Source organism: Aulonocara sp. 'chitande type north' Nkhata Bay, linkage group LG12 (genome assembly GCF_057382095.1).
Source record: "Aulonocara sp. 'chitande type north' Nkhata Bay isolate Kocher_YH1m ecotype deep benthic linkage group LG12, A_spYH_male_GT1.1, whole genome shotgun sequence".
In the NCBI taxonomy this organism is placed as follows: Eukaryota; Metazoa; Chordata; class Actinopteri; order Cichliformes; family Cichlidae; genus Aulonocara; species Aulonocara sp. 'chitande type north' Nkhata Bay.
In genome coordinates, this window is record NC_141355.1 from 35,038,886 (window position 1) to 35,058,015 (window position 19,130).

Consider the following 19,130-nt stretch of genomic DNA (forward strand, 5'->3'; position numbering starts at 1 on the left):
ATCTTGCACTCCTTTATCTTAGCGGAATAAACCATAGCTCACTGGGAGCATTGGGGGGGGGAACCAGTGGTGGTAATTAACATCTGAAAGTGTTTCTCTGTGAATTAAATATAAATATAAAACCTCTGGACTGCACTGTAACTGGTTACACATTTAAACCTTAGTTGTCTCTTGAAGAATCTGAATGCTCAGAGATGTTTTACAGAAGTGTAATGGATTTATCAGTGTTAAAACCAACACACTTGTTCATGTTTTCAGCTGGGTCTCACTTGCTGCTCTGTGAGCTGAGAAAATTCTCAAAACACAATTAACTCAAAATGTTTGCATGCCAGGCTATAACGAGGCTGTTTCTTTGTGTTACTAAACAGTTGACATTTAGGAGATTTATCACCCGGCAGTGAAGACATATTTGCATTTAACACTAACACAGATGTGTGTTGTCCCTGCTGGACATACAGATGTGTTGAAAAATAGCTTTTTTCTCTTTTCAATGTGTAGCCGCAGGATAATGATTCATCACTGTGATGGACGGGCTTGTAGAAATTTCTTCAAAGTCTATTTTTATCTGTCATGTTTGCCATTATAATAAACACCTACTTTGTTTTGCATCTGCATGCGAGTGAGTTTTGTTTAGTATCAGTAAGTAAAGCTCTGTGGGCTGGCAGAGCACACTGGAGCAAATTTTAGACCCTCAAGTCTCAGGTGGTTTTACTTTTTCCAGTTTAAAATGCACCAATGTTCCCATGTGCTTATCCGTAATCGCTTTTATTTGTTTAATGTAGTTTGGTCATATTACAGTGCTTAGAGGCCTGGGACATTTTCAGCCACCATTTCTGAAAACCGAAGCAGAAAGCTCAGTGTACCCTCAGACCATCATATAAATGAAACCCGTGGCTGTTAAGTGAACTGCAGTCAGTAAACCGCTGCTCACATTTGTCAGCTGGCATTGACAAAAACATTGCTGAGACATGCACAAGACTGCCTTGCACAATTAAGTTGCTCTGTCATGTATCACTATGTTGAATACTACCTGAATAATGACAATAGCATTAGCTTGGATGTGACCAGCGTTGGGCAAGTTACTTTGCAAAAGTAATTAATTATTCTTACTAGTTACTTCTTCAAAAAAGTAACTGAGTTAGTAACTGAGTTACACGATTCTAAAAGTAATTAATTACTTGAAAAGTAACTATTGTGTTACTTTAAAAAAAATGTTTAACCTTCTGGGGTCCAGGGTATAATTGGTCATATCTTTACAAACTGGTGTTAAAAATTGATGTCATTCTTTTCAGCACAACCTCACGTGTCTGAATTTACAATTATGTTTTCATTTTGACTTACTGTATTAACTCAATTGACCTAAAATCAGACAAAAAACATAAAATCCGAGTAGAAAAAGTAATATTTTTTACTGTAACAACCACAAACATGTTTATTGAATCATATTTCATAACTTTAAATGCAAATATAAATTGTCAATTTTAAAATCCTATGCACAAGTTTTGCAAACAAAGTTATTTGCAGCCGTTTACCTTTTACCCTAACTATTTACATAACAATCAGGTCTTCTGCATTAAATAAGATGCCAAACAAATTATTTGTGCCACTCCAAAAAAATTATTTCTGTCCACTATAAAGGAGAAAATCACATACCTGCAGGTCTGACAGCAGGTGTATTACTCCTGTTCTCTACCTGAAGACAGCAGTCATCTCATTGTTTTGACACACAACACAAAACTATCCACAACACTACACACTAACTACACAAGACAACACATTAACTACACACTACAAACACAGTAAATGTCACAAATCTCTCACATCTCAAAACTCGCTCTCTCTCTTTTTCGGCTCTCTCTCTGTCACACACACAGTTACTCCTAAAACTTCCCCGTCTTCCTAAACAACCAAATGTCATGTTGCCATATCATTTTTGATTGGTCGACATGGTGCATTTTTCCACCAACACGAAAGGGTTTTTTGATTTGTTTATTTATTTTTTGGTCATAAGCAGAGAGTGCTTGCTAGCGCTGTCCTTAGACAGTAAACGTGACAAAACTATTCAGGAAAAACGCCGCGTATATATTGTTTATCATGACTCTGGTTTTACGTGGCCTATCACCACAATTTAAAAACTGGTATATATCACCTTGTTGCTTTGGCGTCTTGAAGTGATTGGCTTACGACGACTACTTTATTCTTCTTCAGCCAAACAGCAGCACTCATGTGATTGTTTTGCACTTACTCCAGGTGTTGTGCCAAAAAGTGATCGACGGGCAGAAAGCGATTACCGTCCATGGGAGCGCGCGCAGCTGCTTAAAGCTGTAGCGCCCAGATTACTTACAGATACTTCCGGCAACTGATATAAAATGCAGTAAGCAGAAGACAGCTTCAACTGTCTGTTTGTTGAAAAATAGTAACGCGACCGCACGCACCGCATTTTCTTGTTAGTAACGGTAATGGCGTTGTAACAATAGAAATAGTAATTAGTTAGATTACTTGTTACTGAAAAAAGTAACGCCGTTAGTAACGCCGTTATTCCCATCACTGGATGTGACAAAGCTTCTAGTGCCAGCTTCATATTGTATAGCTAAGTTACAGCTAGCTTTGGAGAGCAAACACTAGAAAGCAAATGATGGCATATACATAGGTTAGTTTTATGTATCATGTTAACTGGTCAAAGTGAAGCTAATCAATTAGCATATCCACTCAAACATTCACTAATTCATTTGTTTCAGAAATCCTTCAGTCAGGACATGGTATATTATATTTAGATGGAAACTAGCGAGCCACCTCCCTGCTAACTTCTAACTACAGAGAGATAATAAATTCGATTTCCATGGATGCCTGGATGTTAAACTTAATTGTTACACCTGGTAGAGCAGCCACACTGATCATTTTATTACAGATGAAAGAATTTAGACAGTTTTCCAACTCTCAGCGATCCTGCAGTGATCGTTGACTTATGGACCTGCAGCGGAGTTTGGGCCCAGACACGGCTAATGACGTCAGACTTAAAGACCGGATTGCTGAGACATAGCAAACACTCATACACGTCAATCCTGAGTCTTTAACATAAAATTGGTCTGTTCATTCAGGGCGTGATCATAAATGCATCAGTGAAAAAAGTTGCAAAATGCACATTCAAAGCTGACATTTACTGTTACAATGGCGGGAAATCCATCATTGAGTATAAACAGAAAATGGTAAATTGGTAAAATCACCCAGTGTTGTTTGGGACCCATCAGTAGATCTTCTTAATAACTATGTTTTCCTTTTGAACTACAATACCCATAATGTATGTTCAGTACTCCCTGACCACATACACACTAAAACAGACAAAACACACAAAAGGCATTATCTACAATGACACAATATTGGCTGTTTGCTTAGTTTTCTTTATGAGGTTGGTTTGATGAGTACAGCTAGCTGATGAGAGGACATTATGTGAACTTTCTGCTCTAATAGATCAGTCAATAAGGTTTGAAAGAAAAAGAAAAGACAGAGAGAAACAAAAAGACATGGATACTGGAGGATAAAAAACAGCACATAAAAGAAAAAGGAGTTGTGTGTGTTCACGGTTGTCTTCCAGTGATTTTTGTTTGTGCTAGGATGTCCGTGCTCCACTCACATACATACATATTTTTATGTGTGTTCAGAGGGCCATTGATTCTGTATTGACGATGTGGGAGCAGTGATTTATAGCTGCTGGTCTCAAGGGAATAATGTCTTCATATGAGGCAGACAGAGGAGACGTCCTCACAGCACAGATATAACTCCATATGGATTAGACTGAGTCCATGCGGGTCAATCGACACACTTCACTCTGCATCACTGCACGCTGCAAATAAACACACACACACATATTCACTGAGTCACTGAGGTCCTAAATCAAATTAAAAGCTCAGAAAATGAAAACATCATCTGCAAGCAACCGATTTAACCCCCAAACACATAAAAATATGAATGTGATGCTGTCAGAAATGTAGTGGTTAAATATTGTTTTTATTAAATCTAGAAGTAGATATGTTTGTCCTTCTGTAAAAATAATCTTACAAGCTAACACTTGTCACGCTCACTTTGTTAGTCTGCATCCAGAAACTGCATGAGTGCAACTCACAAATGCATACCTGCTATAAAACAGCACAAACTCTAAGGTAATTCTATTGAAGAAGGTCCAAAAGCAGCAGGAGCAGCAGCAGAGACATGGTGAAAAGGTCCAGTTCAGTGACTCCAATTAATGGAGGTGAAACCTACAGTCAGAGCAGAACATCCACCTGTCAGTCAGACCAGCTGCACCCCTGGTAATGCTAATGATGCATTGTGTTTGGTTTTGTTTGTTTTTTTGGATGAACTCACTTTTGGAGCCTTAAATGGCCACTGATCATACTGCAACTTTTGGCACAGTGGTGTTTACTGTTTGCTGATAATCCTACAATTTTTACAGATGTTACAACATCTGTACATTTTTTTTTAAAATTGACAAAGAAAATGTTACAAACTGATTAGAAAATAGACTTTCAAATAGTGTTTTTGTAAGTTTTTTCCACCGCTACTGCAAACCTCAGGTTGTCTAGAGTCTTAGTGATTATATTTACCCAGGCTTTTATTTTGAAGTCACAAGGGAAAACTCTAACCCACAGGCCCTTGCTTCATAGTAATCTGTACAAGCAATATGATGGACAGACTTTTCGTCTGGGCTCAAATTGTGGTCATGAGTATTTCACACGCAAGCGAGCAAACGTGAGCGCAGAGTTTTACACGTAGTTCTTTGGTTTGTATCTGGACCTTAACAAAAAAAAAGCAACTTGTGTAAATATTTTTTACAAACATACAAATAGATGCACAAACGTAAAATTTTCAGATATTTTTGTTTACAAGGTTACAAAACTCAGTTCACAATATTTATAACCACAATTTAAGCCCATAATTTCACTGCCTGCGGTCTTGCAGTACAGCAGTCATTTGCATGTTTTTGTCATCGTGTGAAGTTCCCACTTCACCACACACCGTTTAAATGTTTTTCTCTCCAGTCTACGAGAGATCTGATCAGCAACGCTCTTACTTTCCATTCGCCTGTCCACCTTCTTGACCTCTGACCTCTCTCTGATGCTATGAAAACATGTATGCGAGCCAGAACGTTTCATTCCCATGTAGTCTCAGTAGTGAGGTCTGGTCGGCATGCAGTCGGTCTCTCACACACGCTGCCTCTTTCATCAGCTCATGTGTTAAAGGTGTGGACACAGCGACATGTTGACTCTGACTCTGTTGTTCCTACCACATGTTGTGTTGAAAGCTGACACGAGGTTTATTGTCCTGAACCGTATTACACGGATGTGTTGAAAATGGCTAATTTTACAGATCTCACATACACACACAGGCTAAGCTAAGCGTGAAAAACACAGCAGCTGATTTAGCTCTCATCGAGTATCCAAACTAAGCATTATTAACTTGTCCATTTGGTGTTTTTATTACCTTGTTGCGTTGTTGATTTTAGACATATTTGGCTGTCTGTGCTGTCGACACAATCGGACTGAGTAACGACTTGATGCTAACGGTCACCGAGAGAGACGTGATACAGTTAGCCAGCAGTCCAAATGGAGCAGCTTCGTTTGTAGCAATAAAAAGAGAAACGGGGAGAGGTTCATGAGATCAGCTGTAACAAAGATGAAGAAAAGACTGAAATAACAACTTCTTACAAGAATTAATACCAAATTAATTCATTAATTTGACAGTAAAATAAGGAATTTTTCATCATAAACGTGAAATGCTCTCCAGTGTGTCTATTTTTTTGACACATGAGCTTAAGCTTCTGACAAATTATAATGAACACTATTTGGAAAACATAAAAGTTGTGAAAATTGCAGTCAAAATCTCTCATATTTGTAAAAAGCATGTCCAACTGTGTACATAGACTGTTTATAAAGGTTGGACTTCTCAGGCATTTGCAACATTTAAAATGTGTTTTGTTACCAAATTTTAAATCCTTCTTGTCACATAATTATTAGGCTCCATCTATGATGTTATGATAGTATATCCAAGTAGACATATCAGCCTCAGACTGCAGGCTTACTTGTGGTTTCTGTTAGGATGCCTGGGTCGTTGACCCAGGGTTTTTGAGTTCATTATATTATTTATAATTTCTAGTCTTTGGGTTTTTGTTAGAGTCATGTCTTATGGTTTGTCTCTGTGTAATCCTTAGTTGCTGTCTCCCCTGTCCGCTATATCCCCCGTGTCCAGTCAGTGTCTGTGTCTGCCCTGGTCCCACGTCTCTGTTCCCTCTGTTGTAGTGCCTGCATGTGAGTCTGTGTCTTTGTTCAGTCTGTGTTTCCTGTTTTAGTTTGAAGGTCTCTGTCTTACCTCAGTGTGATCAGTTTACGCTTCCTTGTCTCGTCAGTTCTGATTTGCCCCAGAAGTGTTTCCCTCCTGTTGTCCATTCCCTGATTGCTCCCTCTATGTATTTAAGCCCTGTGTTTCAGTTTGTCATTGTCGCGATCTACCCTTATCTAGCTGTGTAGGTGTATTTTGTAGTCTTAGTTTTGGTACCCTTTTGAGTTCAGCATTAAAGCTGTTTTGAGTTACTTTCTGTCTCCGGAGTCTGCACTTTAGGTCCTTTTCCTGCCTGCACATAGCCATCACATAACAGTTTCTAGAGTTTCGTAAAGTAGAATGGGAGGCAGCTATCAGACTCCTGTACAGCTCCCAGTTTTGATTCAAGAGACAGACCTTGTCTTCGTTTAAGATTTCCTTTGTCATAAAGCATATAGTTAGAGCTTGATCGGCTGACCCTGAGCCTCACTTAGTTATGCTGCTGTAGACCCCATGATACACTTTCCACTTCTCCTCTGTTCTCCTAGTTAGTGTTTTCTTACTTTTAGACTTTTTTAAAATCCTGTTTGTTAGTAAAATAGTCACAAGGAGCATCCCTAAAATGGAGATGATGTGTCATATGTTTGACATCTAGTGCTTTGTTTTGATAATATGAACATGATCTGAGTCACTGAGTCATAAAGATGAGTTCAACCCTATTTTGTGAGAATATTTTCTCCCCATGCTTTTTGACTTTGGGTTTAAAATGGTTTTAGAATGACTCTCAGTTTTGTCTAGAACCTATTTTTCCATCAAAATATGAGTTTATTCTAAAATGTAAAACAATTTGTTTGAAATTTGTTTCCCCTTCGAAACAAATTTAATGTGCCGTTTCAGCAACAGTCCTCTAGGAACTTATTTGGGGAGTTAATTAGGATTTATCCCGCATGCAAAAAATGTCAATCTATCACTTTTCTTAATTACTTCAGCTGTCATAGAACAAGAGTAGAAAGCTTGCTAGCTACATTTCATTATGAAATTGAGAGGAAAAGGGTCCTTTTAAACGTGGAAACACAGACTACTTGTTTTAGCTATAGGCAGACCTAGTCTGGTTTTCAGCACGCCCATTAAAAGCCAGGAAAAACCTTGATATTTTGAAATATTATCTGTATTTCATTTCAGTGCTCAGTGTCACATTCACCAGTGAAATCTGTTAAAAACTAAAGTTTCCTAAAGCTTTTTTCCCCTCTCTGTGTTATCCGCACACCCCTGTGTTTCATGGTAAAGAAGTTCAGTGTTTCTGGTATAAAACCCAGACCGTACAGTATGTGCGGTAATTTATGCATAAATGATCGTATTTGCATTTGCCTGTCTGTTCCCATATTTTGGTTGCATATGCACATACCTGTGTGTCCATGTGTGTTTATGTGCATGATAGAGGTGTTTATGCTTCACCTCCTCCTCCTCCACTCCTCCCTGTAATAAACAATAACCGGGCATTAATCTCCCGGCCTGCTGCCTTAATAAATAATATCCACACATTCATCAACTTAAACTATTCACAATCAATGCAGCTCTTCATAGAAAACCCACCTAATAAATAGTGGTGCGGCCCACTGAGGCGTGAACTTATAGACCGGCCGGCTGATAAATGAACCGACCCCCACGGCGAGACGCCTTTTATGTGGAAAACTGCAAGTGAGAATTTTTCGATTTTATATTACACTATTTTACTCTTATTACTTTCCTGTGTGTGTGTGTGTGTGTGTGTGTGTGTGTGTGTGTGTGTGTGTGTGTGTGTGTGTGTGTGTGTCTACATCGTCTTAGGGTATTGTGGGTGTTTGTGATTTATTAGAGTGGTGAAGATGTTGGTCTATTTGTTTTATTCTAGTTCTGGGGTATTTACCCATTTGTAAGGAACTGATGTCAGAGTTTTGTCTTATTAGTTTCAGAATGAAAATCGCTTTATTTTCAGGCAGCACATGGGAGTTTATCCTGTCAGTTTAACAGCTTACACAGTAATACAGAACCAAGTGACCCATATGAAAAGAAAAACAGAAAAAAACTATATCATTTTTCCATTTCCTTCATGACTAAACATTTTTCAAGCCCCCCTGGCGGCTTCTATATATTCATGTAGGTTTTCAGGCTAAGCCTAGTTGGACCGGGCTACCAGAGGCTCGCACCTTCAGCCTCTACCTCTGGTGACCTTGTCTGGACAGTGTAAACTGGACCCTTGATTTTTGGGGGGGTTTTTTTAGTCATCATAGCGGTTGTCAGAATTTCTCTTTGTCTGGCCCCTCATCCAGGTCCAATTTGCCTTGGGAGATCCTACCAGGAGGAAATCATGAAGGGGATCTCCTTCAGAGATACTGCTCCTCCACTGAAAGGAGCCACTTAAGGTGGTTGAGCCAACCGATTTTAGTGCCTCATAGGTGAGGTCTTTCAGGCATGTCCTACTGGGAGGAGAACCAGGGGCAGCCCCAGGACTCACCAGAGAGGTTATGTCTCTGAGCTGTCTTGGATAAACTTGGTGTGCTCCCTGAATGAGCTGGAAGACGTGGAGGGGGCGAGGGCAGTCTGGGGTTCACTGCTTAGACTGCTGCCCCGAATAAGTGGTCGAAGATGGATGGATGGATGGATGGATGGATGGATATACAAGTCTGATGAGATGTTTTTGGACTACGGAGAGATAAAGATGGTAAAGACAAGAAATCAAAGTGTGTCTCAGAGAGGTCTAAAAGCCTGGTTCATAAAAGGATAAAATAAACTTCATTAATCCATAAATTTGAGAAAAAGAGGAAGAAAGAAACCACCGAAGAAGGAGACCTCTCAGCGAAATCAGCTGAGAGAGCTGCAAATCCTTCTGCAGTGTATTCCATGATTGCCTGATTAACTGGTGATTTTAAACTGGCCGTAGGCAGTGTTGGTCAAGTTACTTGAAAATGGTAATTAGTTACTAATTATTGATTACTTCTCAATGAAAGTAATCCCATTACTTTGCTGATTATTTATTTTCAAAAGTAATTTGTTACTTTATTACTTAGTTACTTTTCAAAAACATGCCACACAACCTAAATACATAATAAAGAATAGACCTTTCAGCCCAATTCAATTTTTTTCTGCATAATCCATCATATAAAATCAAGTGTTTTGTGTTTACACTCACTCTTTCAAATAGATGCAAGTAAAACACACATTCAAAGATCCAGCAGCACTGAGTCCTGTGAGGCAGGTGGAGGTTTGCCCAGTGCCGCAGCAGTCATGTCAGTGGGGGAGATCCGGGGGTTTCTCTGTAAATTTCACATTCCCGTGGCGGCGTGCTAGGTGCCTGCTCAGATTAGAAGTTTAATTTTTCGCTGTAGAAAGAAATTTTCTTCCCACGCAGAGTACATTGGACGCTGATGTTTTTGTCGCTTTTCATGGAATCAAACTCAAAGTGATGTAAATGCTTCCAAGCTTTAAACACTGCATGGTCGTACTCTCTCCCGCACTCCATATTAGGGAAAGTAACAGTAATCTAATTACCTTTTTGCAACAGTAATCCCTTACTTTACTTGTTACATGAAAAAAGTAATCAGATTACAGTAACGCATTACCTTTAACGTTTTACTGCCCATCTCTGGCCGTAGGTGTGAATGTGAGCATGCAACATGTCCAAGGTGAACCCTGCTCTCGTGGGGTGAGAGGTTGCTATGACAGCTGGGATAGGCTCCAGCTCTGGTTCTTTTATATCCTGGGCCTGAATGTCTCCCAGGCTCCTGGAGAAAATCCACACATGGGAAGAACCAGCAAATGAAACACAGAGGAGCCCCACCTGCGTTTGACGCAATAATAATGCTGATTACAATTACAATGAGTAAAAGTAGCCATAACACTCATTAAAGTAATTAATGATAATATCCATGCTTAGCTAAAGTGTGACTGTAGCAGATAAAGTACCAATGGTAATCACCAGAGCGTCCCTGATCCCTGTCTTTAAAGTAGCTTTAAAAACGGGATCCTCAGTGTACTCCTGAGGTCGTTAATGTGACTGACAGAAGACACACAGCAGCTAATCACCTCAGAGCTCCCGGCTCATCAATGCACACTGACTGATACACGGCACTAACTGACTTTCTATGTACTTTAACCCCACATCCTCCTGTGGTGCTGTGTCAAAGCCATGGAGTGCCTCGAAGCTTGATTTTGTTTCAGGTCTCACTCTGCAATTTTAGTGATTTTAAACAAGCAGTCCATAAAACTGGAATGCAATGTGCAAACCAAACTGTGGAAGAAAAAAGGCATGTGAAATACTACTGCTACAAGTCTCTGCTCTGTAAATAGTGACATTTCAAAATACTTACAGATAAATGTATATATTGGACCAATATAATCAGCTGCTGTGTTCTGGTTAGACTGACTCTCCACTTCAGTAAGTTTTCAGATCAGATGAAGGGACTGCTGCCATCAGGGAGGTGGACGATGATCCTCTCTGAAGACGTAGCTAAATGATATCAAGAAACCTACACAGATAGCAATGTGGCCAGTGAGACAGCCTGTAAGGAAAACATGTGAAGAAAAGAGCCGGGGTGAGTTTGTTTAGCAGAGGGTTGAGCAGTACTAAATTATCCTCTCAAAAAGATAATAAAGAAAAGCATCAACATATATGCTTGGGCGGGCTGCCTAAGTAAAGTCTGTATGTGGGAAACAGAGGTTTGCACACAGAGCCTGAAAATGATAATGGGGGAAAAGAGAGGAGATGCAAGATATGAGCAGAGGCTGAAGTGTCCTGTAAGTGAAAACAAAATACCTCGATAATGTTCACAGCTGGCTGCGTGTTCGGCTCAGCGAATGGAAGGAGTGTGAGATTAGATCTGCTGCTGTATGGAAGCAGGACACTCTATTAGCAGACACACAGCTTCTGTTTGGTTGTTTGTTTAACTCCCATTTGGGCCAAACACACACACACACACACACACACACTGACACACAATAACCTAATATATCTCTTCTTTCCTTGTTCTCTTACTGTCTCTATCTCATTCTGTGTAACTGCTATTCTTCACAAACACACACACACACACACACACACACACACACACACACACACACACACACACACACACACACCATGATAAATGGTCCAGTCATGATCTAGGCCTGCATTGTTGATGAGGGTCAGGCTGCCATGGTTACCGGAGCAGTGTCCGACTTCCCCCGCCCCCTGTTTGCGTGTGTTTATAGACCATATGTATTGCTTTTTAGTGAGCTGTAATGTGTGCAGGCTCATGTTTTTCTGTATGTAAACAAAATGTCTCCAAATTTTCATTTTGTGTTAATTCACGTTGCTCCACTCCAGTTACAAGCACCCAGAAAAATTCATCTGTGCATCATTGTTTGTTTGTGATAATGGAAGAACAACAGAAAAGGTGGAACAAACCCATAAAAATGAAGAATCTTCATGGGGAAGATGAAGAAATAATTCTTTTTTTGATGAATTTTCATGTCGTGGTAAATTAATACATGGAGCACAAGAGTCACAAAGTAACAGAGCTAACAAAATAAAATATGATCTTACCAATAGACCTACGGGTAAGTAACATCATGGCCAGTAGGGGGAGACATCTCAGGTAACTGAAGAGGATGTGAATGTGTAGAAGTCTATGAGAAAATGAAGCTTCAGCTCACATCCTCTATGACCTCGCCTCAATCACTAGTTTAAAATCTCGCCTTTTACAATAATATTCTAAATTCATTTTCGATAAAGTGAGCACTAGTAGCAGTCCTCTTTTTGCAACTACAAATGGTGCCCCCTGCTGACTCTTAGAAAGAATGCAAATTTAAGGCAGTGAATTTAAGCCATTCCCGCACGCACACACCTTCTGTTTTCTTCTTTCATCCGACTGTCTTTGTCCTCAGACCATACCAGTGTGGCCACTGCTCCCAGTCCTTCTCTCAGCCTTCAGAGTTGAGGAACCATGTAGTGACGCACTCCAGCGACCGACCTTTCAAATGTGGATACTGCGGCCGGGCCTTCGCTGGCGCCACGACGCTCAACAACCACATCCGCACACACACAGGAGAGAAGCCGTTCAAGTAAGTAACAGTGAGTACCCCCAAACACCCATAAAATCCACCCACCTTGCCCCCACCTGCCACCTGTTGCGACAAACAACCCAGCTAATACCACTCGACTTGCTCTTAACTGTCACCACCAAAATTATTGTAGAAGCAAGTCTCACCTTTAGATATATTGGGTGACTTTGTCCCAGATAAGTTTTTCCTCTCCTGAAAATTATACTTTTGACACCAATAATTTCACTTCCATAACTTTGAGCGCTGTCTCTGTCTTTCTGTGTCTCTCATAATTATGTCTTTGAGGTCATTGAATAAACTGTACAGAGGACAATATAACGCTCAGGGATCCGCTAAACCGCTCAAAATGTCAAAGGCACCATGGATTGTTTTTAATGTGGATGGCAACTGATGTTCCCATAAACTGGTAATTATCAACAGCGACCCATGTTGGTACAGCAGAGAACGATTTAGAACAAATAAAGCTCTGACCGAACTTCTCTAATAGCAGGTACTAAACTGTGAATCTAAATATTTTGTTACACCAGCTTGTAAATTATTCAGGTTTTTAAATCAGTAATAAAAGCAATTATGGTGTATATTCCCATATGAGTCTGATACAGATCAATGGAATGATTTCATGTCATTGACATCAAATTTGTAGAATCATAAAATGATTAATATGTTTTTAAAGAGTGTCACATCTGCTTTGTCTGGATGCTAAATCAATTTCCCCCAGCACTCCTGAAACCAACGCTTTCTCTCATTAGCATTGCTAATTACGTCACCATAAGAAAACTAAAGTGAGCCACCGAGGGCTTGAAGTCCTGAAGGTTTTAGCTTGCACAAAAGAAAAAAAATATAAAATGGTAGTAAATGGGTTGGGATTTCATTGTTGTCAACAGATGTACACAGATATGCTTTAGTAAATAAATTAATAAATAATATGCACTAAAGCAGCGGGAACTCAGGTTCTTGTTCATGAATATTGGAGAGACACATCAACACGTCCTCCAATGGTGCTGCAGGTTCTAGAGTGGCCATTCAGATTATCTACAGGTAAATATTCCAACTGAGTCACAGTTTTACTTTGGCAGCTGTTAACATACCAGGACTGACCAACTAAAGCAGGGGTGAGGAAATCCAGGCCTCAAGGGCCGGTGTCCTGCAGGCTTTAGATCTCACCTTGGGTCAACACACCTGAATCAAATGATTAGTTCATTACCAGGCCTCTGGAGAACTTCAAGACATGTTGAGGAGCTAATTTAGCCATTTGGATCAAGGACACGTCTAAAACCTGCAGAACACCGGCCCTTGAGGGCTTGAGTTCCCCTCCCCTGATCTAAAGTTATGTGAAGGAGACACTGGAGTTTAAAAATGAGACAAGACCATCTAAGAAGTCCATGCCCCAGTTTTGATGCACTAATAAGAAGCACTAATACGCCGCTATTAGTCTGTGCATTACACACTTACATCCAGCTTGCTCACCAAACTAGTTAGCGTTAGCTGGTAAGTTAGCACTCCATCCAAACGCATCACTTCTGCCTCCAAAAATCAAACGTGATGGTGGCTAACACATTTTCACTGAAACTACCAAACGCTTCAGAAGTTTAGAAACCAGTTGATTTGTTGTCTACATTTTTCTTTTTGGTCTTCAGCTCTAAATTTAGCTCTGGTCCTAAAAACCAAAATCATAATAAGAGTCATTTGCAAACTGCTTTTTTATCCCTTACTACTTTCTCAATCACTTTTCTATTATTCATTATTCGTGATAATATTTGCTTCCATTCACTTCCATCATGTCTGCTGTGACCTCTGACCTTTGATGCTTTACTGTTGGCTGCCTGTAACGTTAAACTATGAGGAAATTCTCTTGTTTGTTCCTCATTGTAAATCAGAGGGCATCAGCAGATTGTCCAGTGTAAATACAGGATCTGTTAACAGCCCGGTAATGAATCTCCCCACACTCATTTCCATTTTCTTCTGCTGGTTAAGGCTAATATAATTAGAGGGCATGCCACGCTGCAATTCGAGGCTTCTGGATGCTGTTGTTGTCATCCTGTCATCTAATCAGCAACAGAGGACAATAAGGATTCCTCCAGTGGACCAAGAGGTCAGCATTCAAGTGGAGGCCAGAAGGGCCAAAGAGTAAGAGACATAAAAGAAAGTGAAGAAAGCAAAATAAGATGTTTGAGTTGTGCAAAATCTAAAGGACTGGCATCGGGGGAACACGGGGATAGAATCAAATTAACCTTCTTAATAAGCAATCAGAGAAATCCAAAGTCATCATTGACGTGGAGAGCGAAGAGGCGAGAAGGATGAGTGAGAGAGAGCAAGGAGGAACAAGAGATCATGGTGTAAAAAGTGAAACGACAAGCGGTGGCGATTAAATTCAGTTAAACCAAATCAGCATTCTTAATAAGCAATCAGAGGAAACCCCCGAACCTTTTCATCAGCACTTCAGAGTCTCGGTGGAGGCAGAGCGGGACAAAGACAATCACGGACGTGCGTCAGAAATCTTTAGCGGATCGATGGCCTCGGGGAGTTATCTCCTTTCGGACGGTGCAGCGGATAGATTAAAGCTGCCACTGTCACTTTGTCAGGAGGAAAACGCTCAACTTTATTTTCCCACTGAGGAGACGGAGGCCGCGATTCTGTGTGGTCGGCAGCTTTTCGGTGCTGATGCTCACTGGACTGTGCAGGCTGTCAAAGCGTGCTGCTGTTTTCTCTGCTCCGCTTTTTGTTCTTCTGTATTTTGTTCAGAGAAGCAACGTCTTAGCTTTAAATGTCATCCTGGAGACCACAGAAAGTTGTTTGACTTAGTACATTATATTTATGATTCTATTACTGTGAAGCTGCATAGAGACAGCATTCAGAGTGAGCGAACACTGACAAAAAACCCAAAACACTAATATGTACTATGCTTTAGGACTAACAAATGCCTATTTCTATAGCCAGCACACAGAGATTATGCTTTTGTGTAGTGGATGCTGGTAGAGTCATTACCTCTTGTAATAAATTAGGAAAACTAAACATTTTTTCAATGTTTCTTTAAACATTTGTTGAATCTATTTGTCATGCAGCGCTGTGTGGCAGGCAGGATGAAGGACCCAAATGCAGATGAAATAAAAAATCAAACAAAACCCAAAACTCACAGAAACTTAACCTAAACTGGAAACTAGATAGCTATCCAATTCAATTTAATATTATTTATAAAGCACTTTAAACGGGTAACGTGACGTGACAACGGACAGAGGAAAACACAGGGCTTAAATACACCAGGGAGTAACGAGGGAATGGGAAACAGGAGTGAGATACAGCTGGGGCTAATCTGACCAAACGAGAAAGGGCGGAAGCAAAGCTGAAAACACTGAACACCAGACTGTCAAAGTAAAACAGGAAATACTGAACACAGGCACGGGAACGCAGACTTGACAAGGAGACACGGCTGACAGGGAAGACAGAGAGAACATGGAACACAGAGACAATAACAAACTGCGACACGGAGACATTACTGACACGGGAGGTGCATGAATATGGAGACTGGGGAAAAAACGGACAATAACACTTGACATGACTTGATGTGACACATGGAACACAAGAGAAGGACAGTAACAAAACCTGAGATCTAAAAATTACTAAAGTATAAGCGGAAACTAACTCAATCAAAGAATAATAATAAACAAGAACATAAACAATGAGTCGCCAGACTCAGGACCGTGACACAGAGCAGCAGTCCCCAACACCCGGGCCCTGGACGAGTTATTTGGTTCCGGGACGCGAGAGTTCAGGCTCGGGTTTGAAATTTGTGATTTTCAGGGTTTTTATCGTTAACTCAGTTTCCCTGGGTCTTTTCCCGTGTGTTATGAATAAATTTCCTATATATTTTCATGCGCTTTGTGTGTCTTATTTTGAAAGAAATATTTACGCGTTACCACAGCGACCATTAAGGGGCAGAGAGGAGGATGTTACTCTCAGTGTTGTTGGCGCATTTCAGGAGGACGCTGCTAATAAAGTTACACAATTACACAGTGAATTTCGCGTTTATCATTATATTTATAAAATACCACAGTTTTTGTCTTGGTCGTATCATTTTATTTTGTTGTATTTATCCGCGACACCTTAAAGACCAGTTCGTGAAATTTCATTTCGATGGTGCTGCCCAAACAAGTTTTGAGCATTTTGCGCCAATAATTGAAAAAGTTTCTTGCACTCAACAAAACATTGTCTTTCATCCGCCATGTTTTAATGTGTGACTGCAAAAGCTCAACAACAATTTCTCAGACTTTCCCAGTTAGTGTTCCAACTTTAAGGTGGTGTTCATGTGGATTTTCCCCAGTGGGAAATTCTCTTTTCCAGTTAATCCAACACCACATGAATGCATGGTTAGATCATGATTTATTTTCAAAAATATTCCCTCAGGAAAGAGATCTTACTAACCAGAGTTGCACGTTTCCCACAAACACAGCCTTTGATTTTGAAATAAAGGTGTGGTCAGAGTTTGTCTGAACTGCTCGGTCTCGGTGCTGAACGTTGTTGTAAATGAAGACTTCGTCTGTACTTCTTCTAGCCCTTCAGCTTCTATCAGTCTGTGACTGAACACAGTCTGTACTTGTTTATCTCGCATTCGATCCACATCCGTACAGATGAGATTAAGATAAGAGGTGAGCTGAAACTTCACTGATCCTTGAGGGAAAGTGATTAAAGCGGCCTCTGTCATTTTGTCAGGACAACAACTCAACATTATTTTTCCCTGCTGAGAAATGGAGGCGGCGGCCGCTAACAGACGCCCGCTGGTCGATAGCCAGCGGACTGCAGCTGCCTCGTTTCAGCTCTGCTCTTTGTTGTGCAGGACAGCCGTCTTCGTGCCTGGATAAGTCGCTGTGACAGAGAAGCTTCAGAGGAGCTTTGAAGTCCGTAGCTGTTGTGGTTTTGTAAATTCACAGACGAATGACAGCAGGAACATCCACCTTAATGGCAGAGCAGTCGGGGGTCTGTTTTCTTTTTCTTGTGCTGCAAGAAAATTTAGAAAATGAGAATAATTTCAGATCCATCAGCTCAAAGTCTGGTCCTCACGCACACACGTATATGTAATATATATATAAACATACAGGACTTCTTTAAATTCATGTGATCACAGAAAAACATTCATATCCTGTGATGTGATGGGGCGAGCTAACAGTTTCTGTCAAACTAATTTTGGTGAAGCTTAAACAGAAGTTTGTGTTTATTTTTTTTAAAGAAACTGGTTATTTAAGAGTGACAGACAAAGTAATGAGAAGGCAGAAGTCGCTGCAGCGTTGTCTGGACACCTGAAAACAGGCAAGCGGGTGGATGTCTGTGCAGACCGCTGCACGCTCTGACTGATGCTGAAATTTACATTACAGGGACCCAAGCAGATTAACATAGGTGGAACCCACTGAAAACGTGTTTCACAAGCTTCATTGTTTTAATGTACTTTCAATCTAGAGCTGCTTTTACAAAATGTGTCAAAAAAATGGGGAGAACCAGTTCAGGTCTCAGCTGTTGCAGACGTTTTGGAATAAAACTGAATGCAAAGTACATGATCCTTCATGGTAAATGCTTCTCTCTGAGACCTTAAGGTTTAGGTTCGCCCAGGAGCAACATGTTTGACAGTAATCTATTCAAAATGTTAGGATGAAATTTGGTTTACAGTGGTCAGTCAGATCAGCAACATTAGCTAAAATTACACCGTTTAAATAACACATTTAAAAACATTTGATTTTAATTAGAGCGACCATAAAACCACCAAATCCAAAAAGCTACAAATGTGACCCGTCGTCAGACATCAGTTCAGTTAACCTGTCCTGCTCTTCTTGGCAGTTGATGACTGTCTCTGCAACTTTCCACCACATTAATGGTGTCAACGCTAGATGGTTGAACACCCATATCGTCCCTGCATTCCCCGTTCGGAAATTGAGATATACTTCACTTGAAGCTGAGGCCATAAGTGAGATAATCATTAAAGACTTCCTTTTTAAAATGTCCACCTTCACAGAAGGAGAAAGCTTTAATAACTGTATGGGCTCAATAAGGTTTTTCTTTAGTTTTTCTTCTTCTTCTTTTTTAACCTGGATTTCACTGAAGCTTGTGGCAACTTGAATTGAAAGGATCTTGACACAGGCAGCAGTCAACAAGCTGTCTTCCCTCAAAAAACTCAAGCCACTGAACCAGACATCATGACAGAGTTTGTGGGTTTAGTAACATTTCGGAGGGAATAATGCTGATGCTGTTGCTTTGTGCGCTGCACCCATCCAGCTTACAAGTGTCTTAGCTGTCCACATGTGAACTGACTTCAACACAAACACACCGGCTGACTTCACTGTGGCTACATCCATCTTTTATATGCAATCTCAGATAAATACTCTTTTAAAAAGTTCAGCAAATGCACAAAGCTTAAGGAATAAATAACTTTATTATTATAAATATTGACCTAAATAATGAGTGTTTTTTGCTATAGTTGAGCAACCCTGCATCCAATAATCCTGCTGCCGGTTTATGGCAGTGATCACCTTATGTACGAGACAGAAAGTCAGGCCCTGTGATGAATGTAGTGGCAGAAGCTGTATCAGAAAACTGTGTCGTGTTTATGAGGTTTAATGAGGAAAAGCTCTGGTTAAAGAGCTTCCTAACGACCGCTGTCCAGTCCACACTGTTTCTCCTCCTGTGTCTAACACCACCTCCCTCCCCTTCAACCTATCTATCTATCCGAGAGCACGTTAGTCTTGTTTCAGGGCTGTTAA

General features: G+C 40.4%; 1 protein-coding gene across 1 annotated transcript in view; it reads left to right on the forward strand.

The window, feature by feature from the left end:
* prdm6 (PR domain containing 6) overlaps positions 1–19,130 on the forward strand; it is a 125,792-nt gene that overhangs the window by 102,139 nt on the left and 4,523 nt on the right. Inside the window, exon 7 of the mRNA XM_086315353.1 lies at positions 12,211–12,387. Coding sequence (XP_086171479.1) covers positions 12,211–12,387 — 177 coding nt within the window. The remainder of the gene's footprint in view (positions 1–12,210; positions 12,388–19,130) is intronic.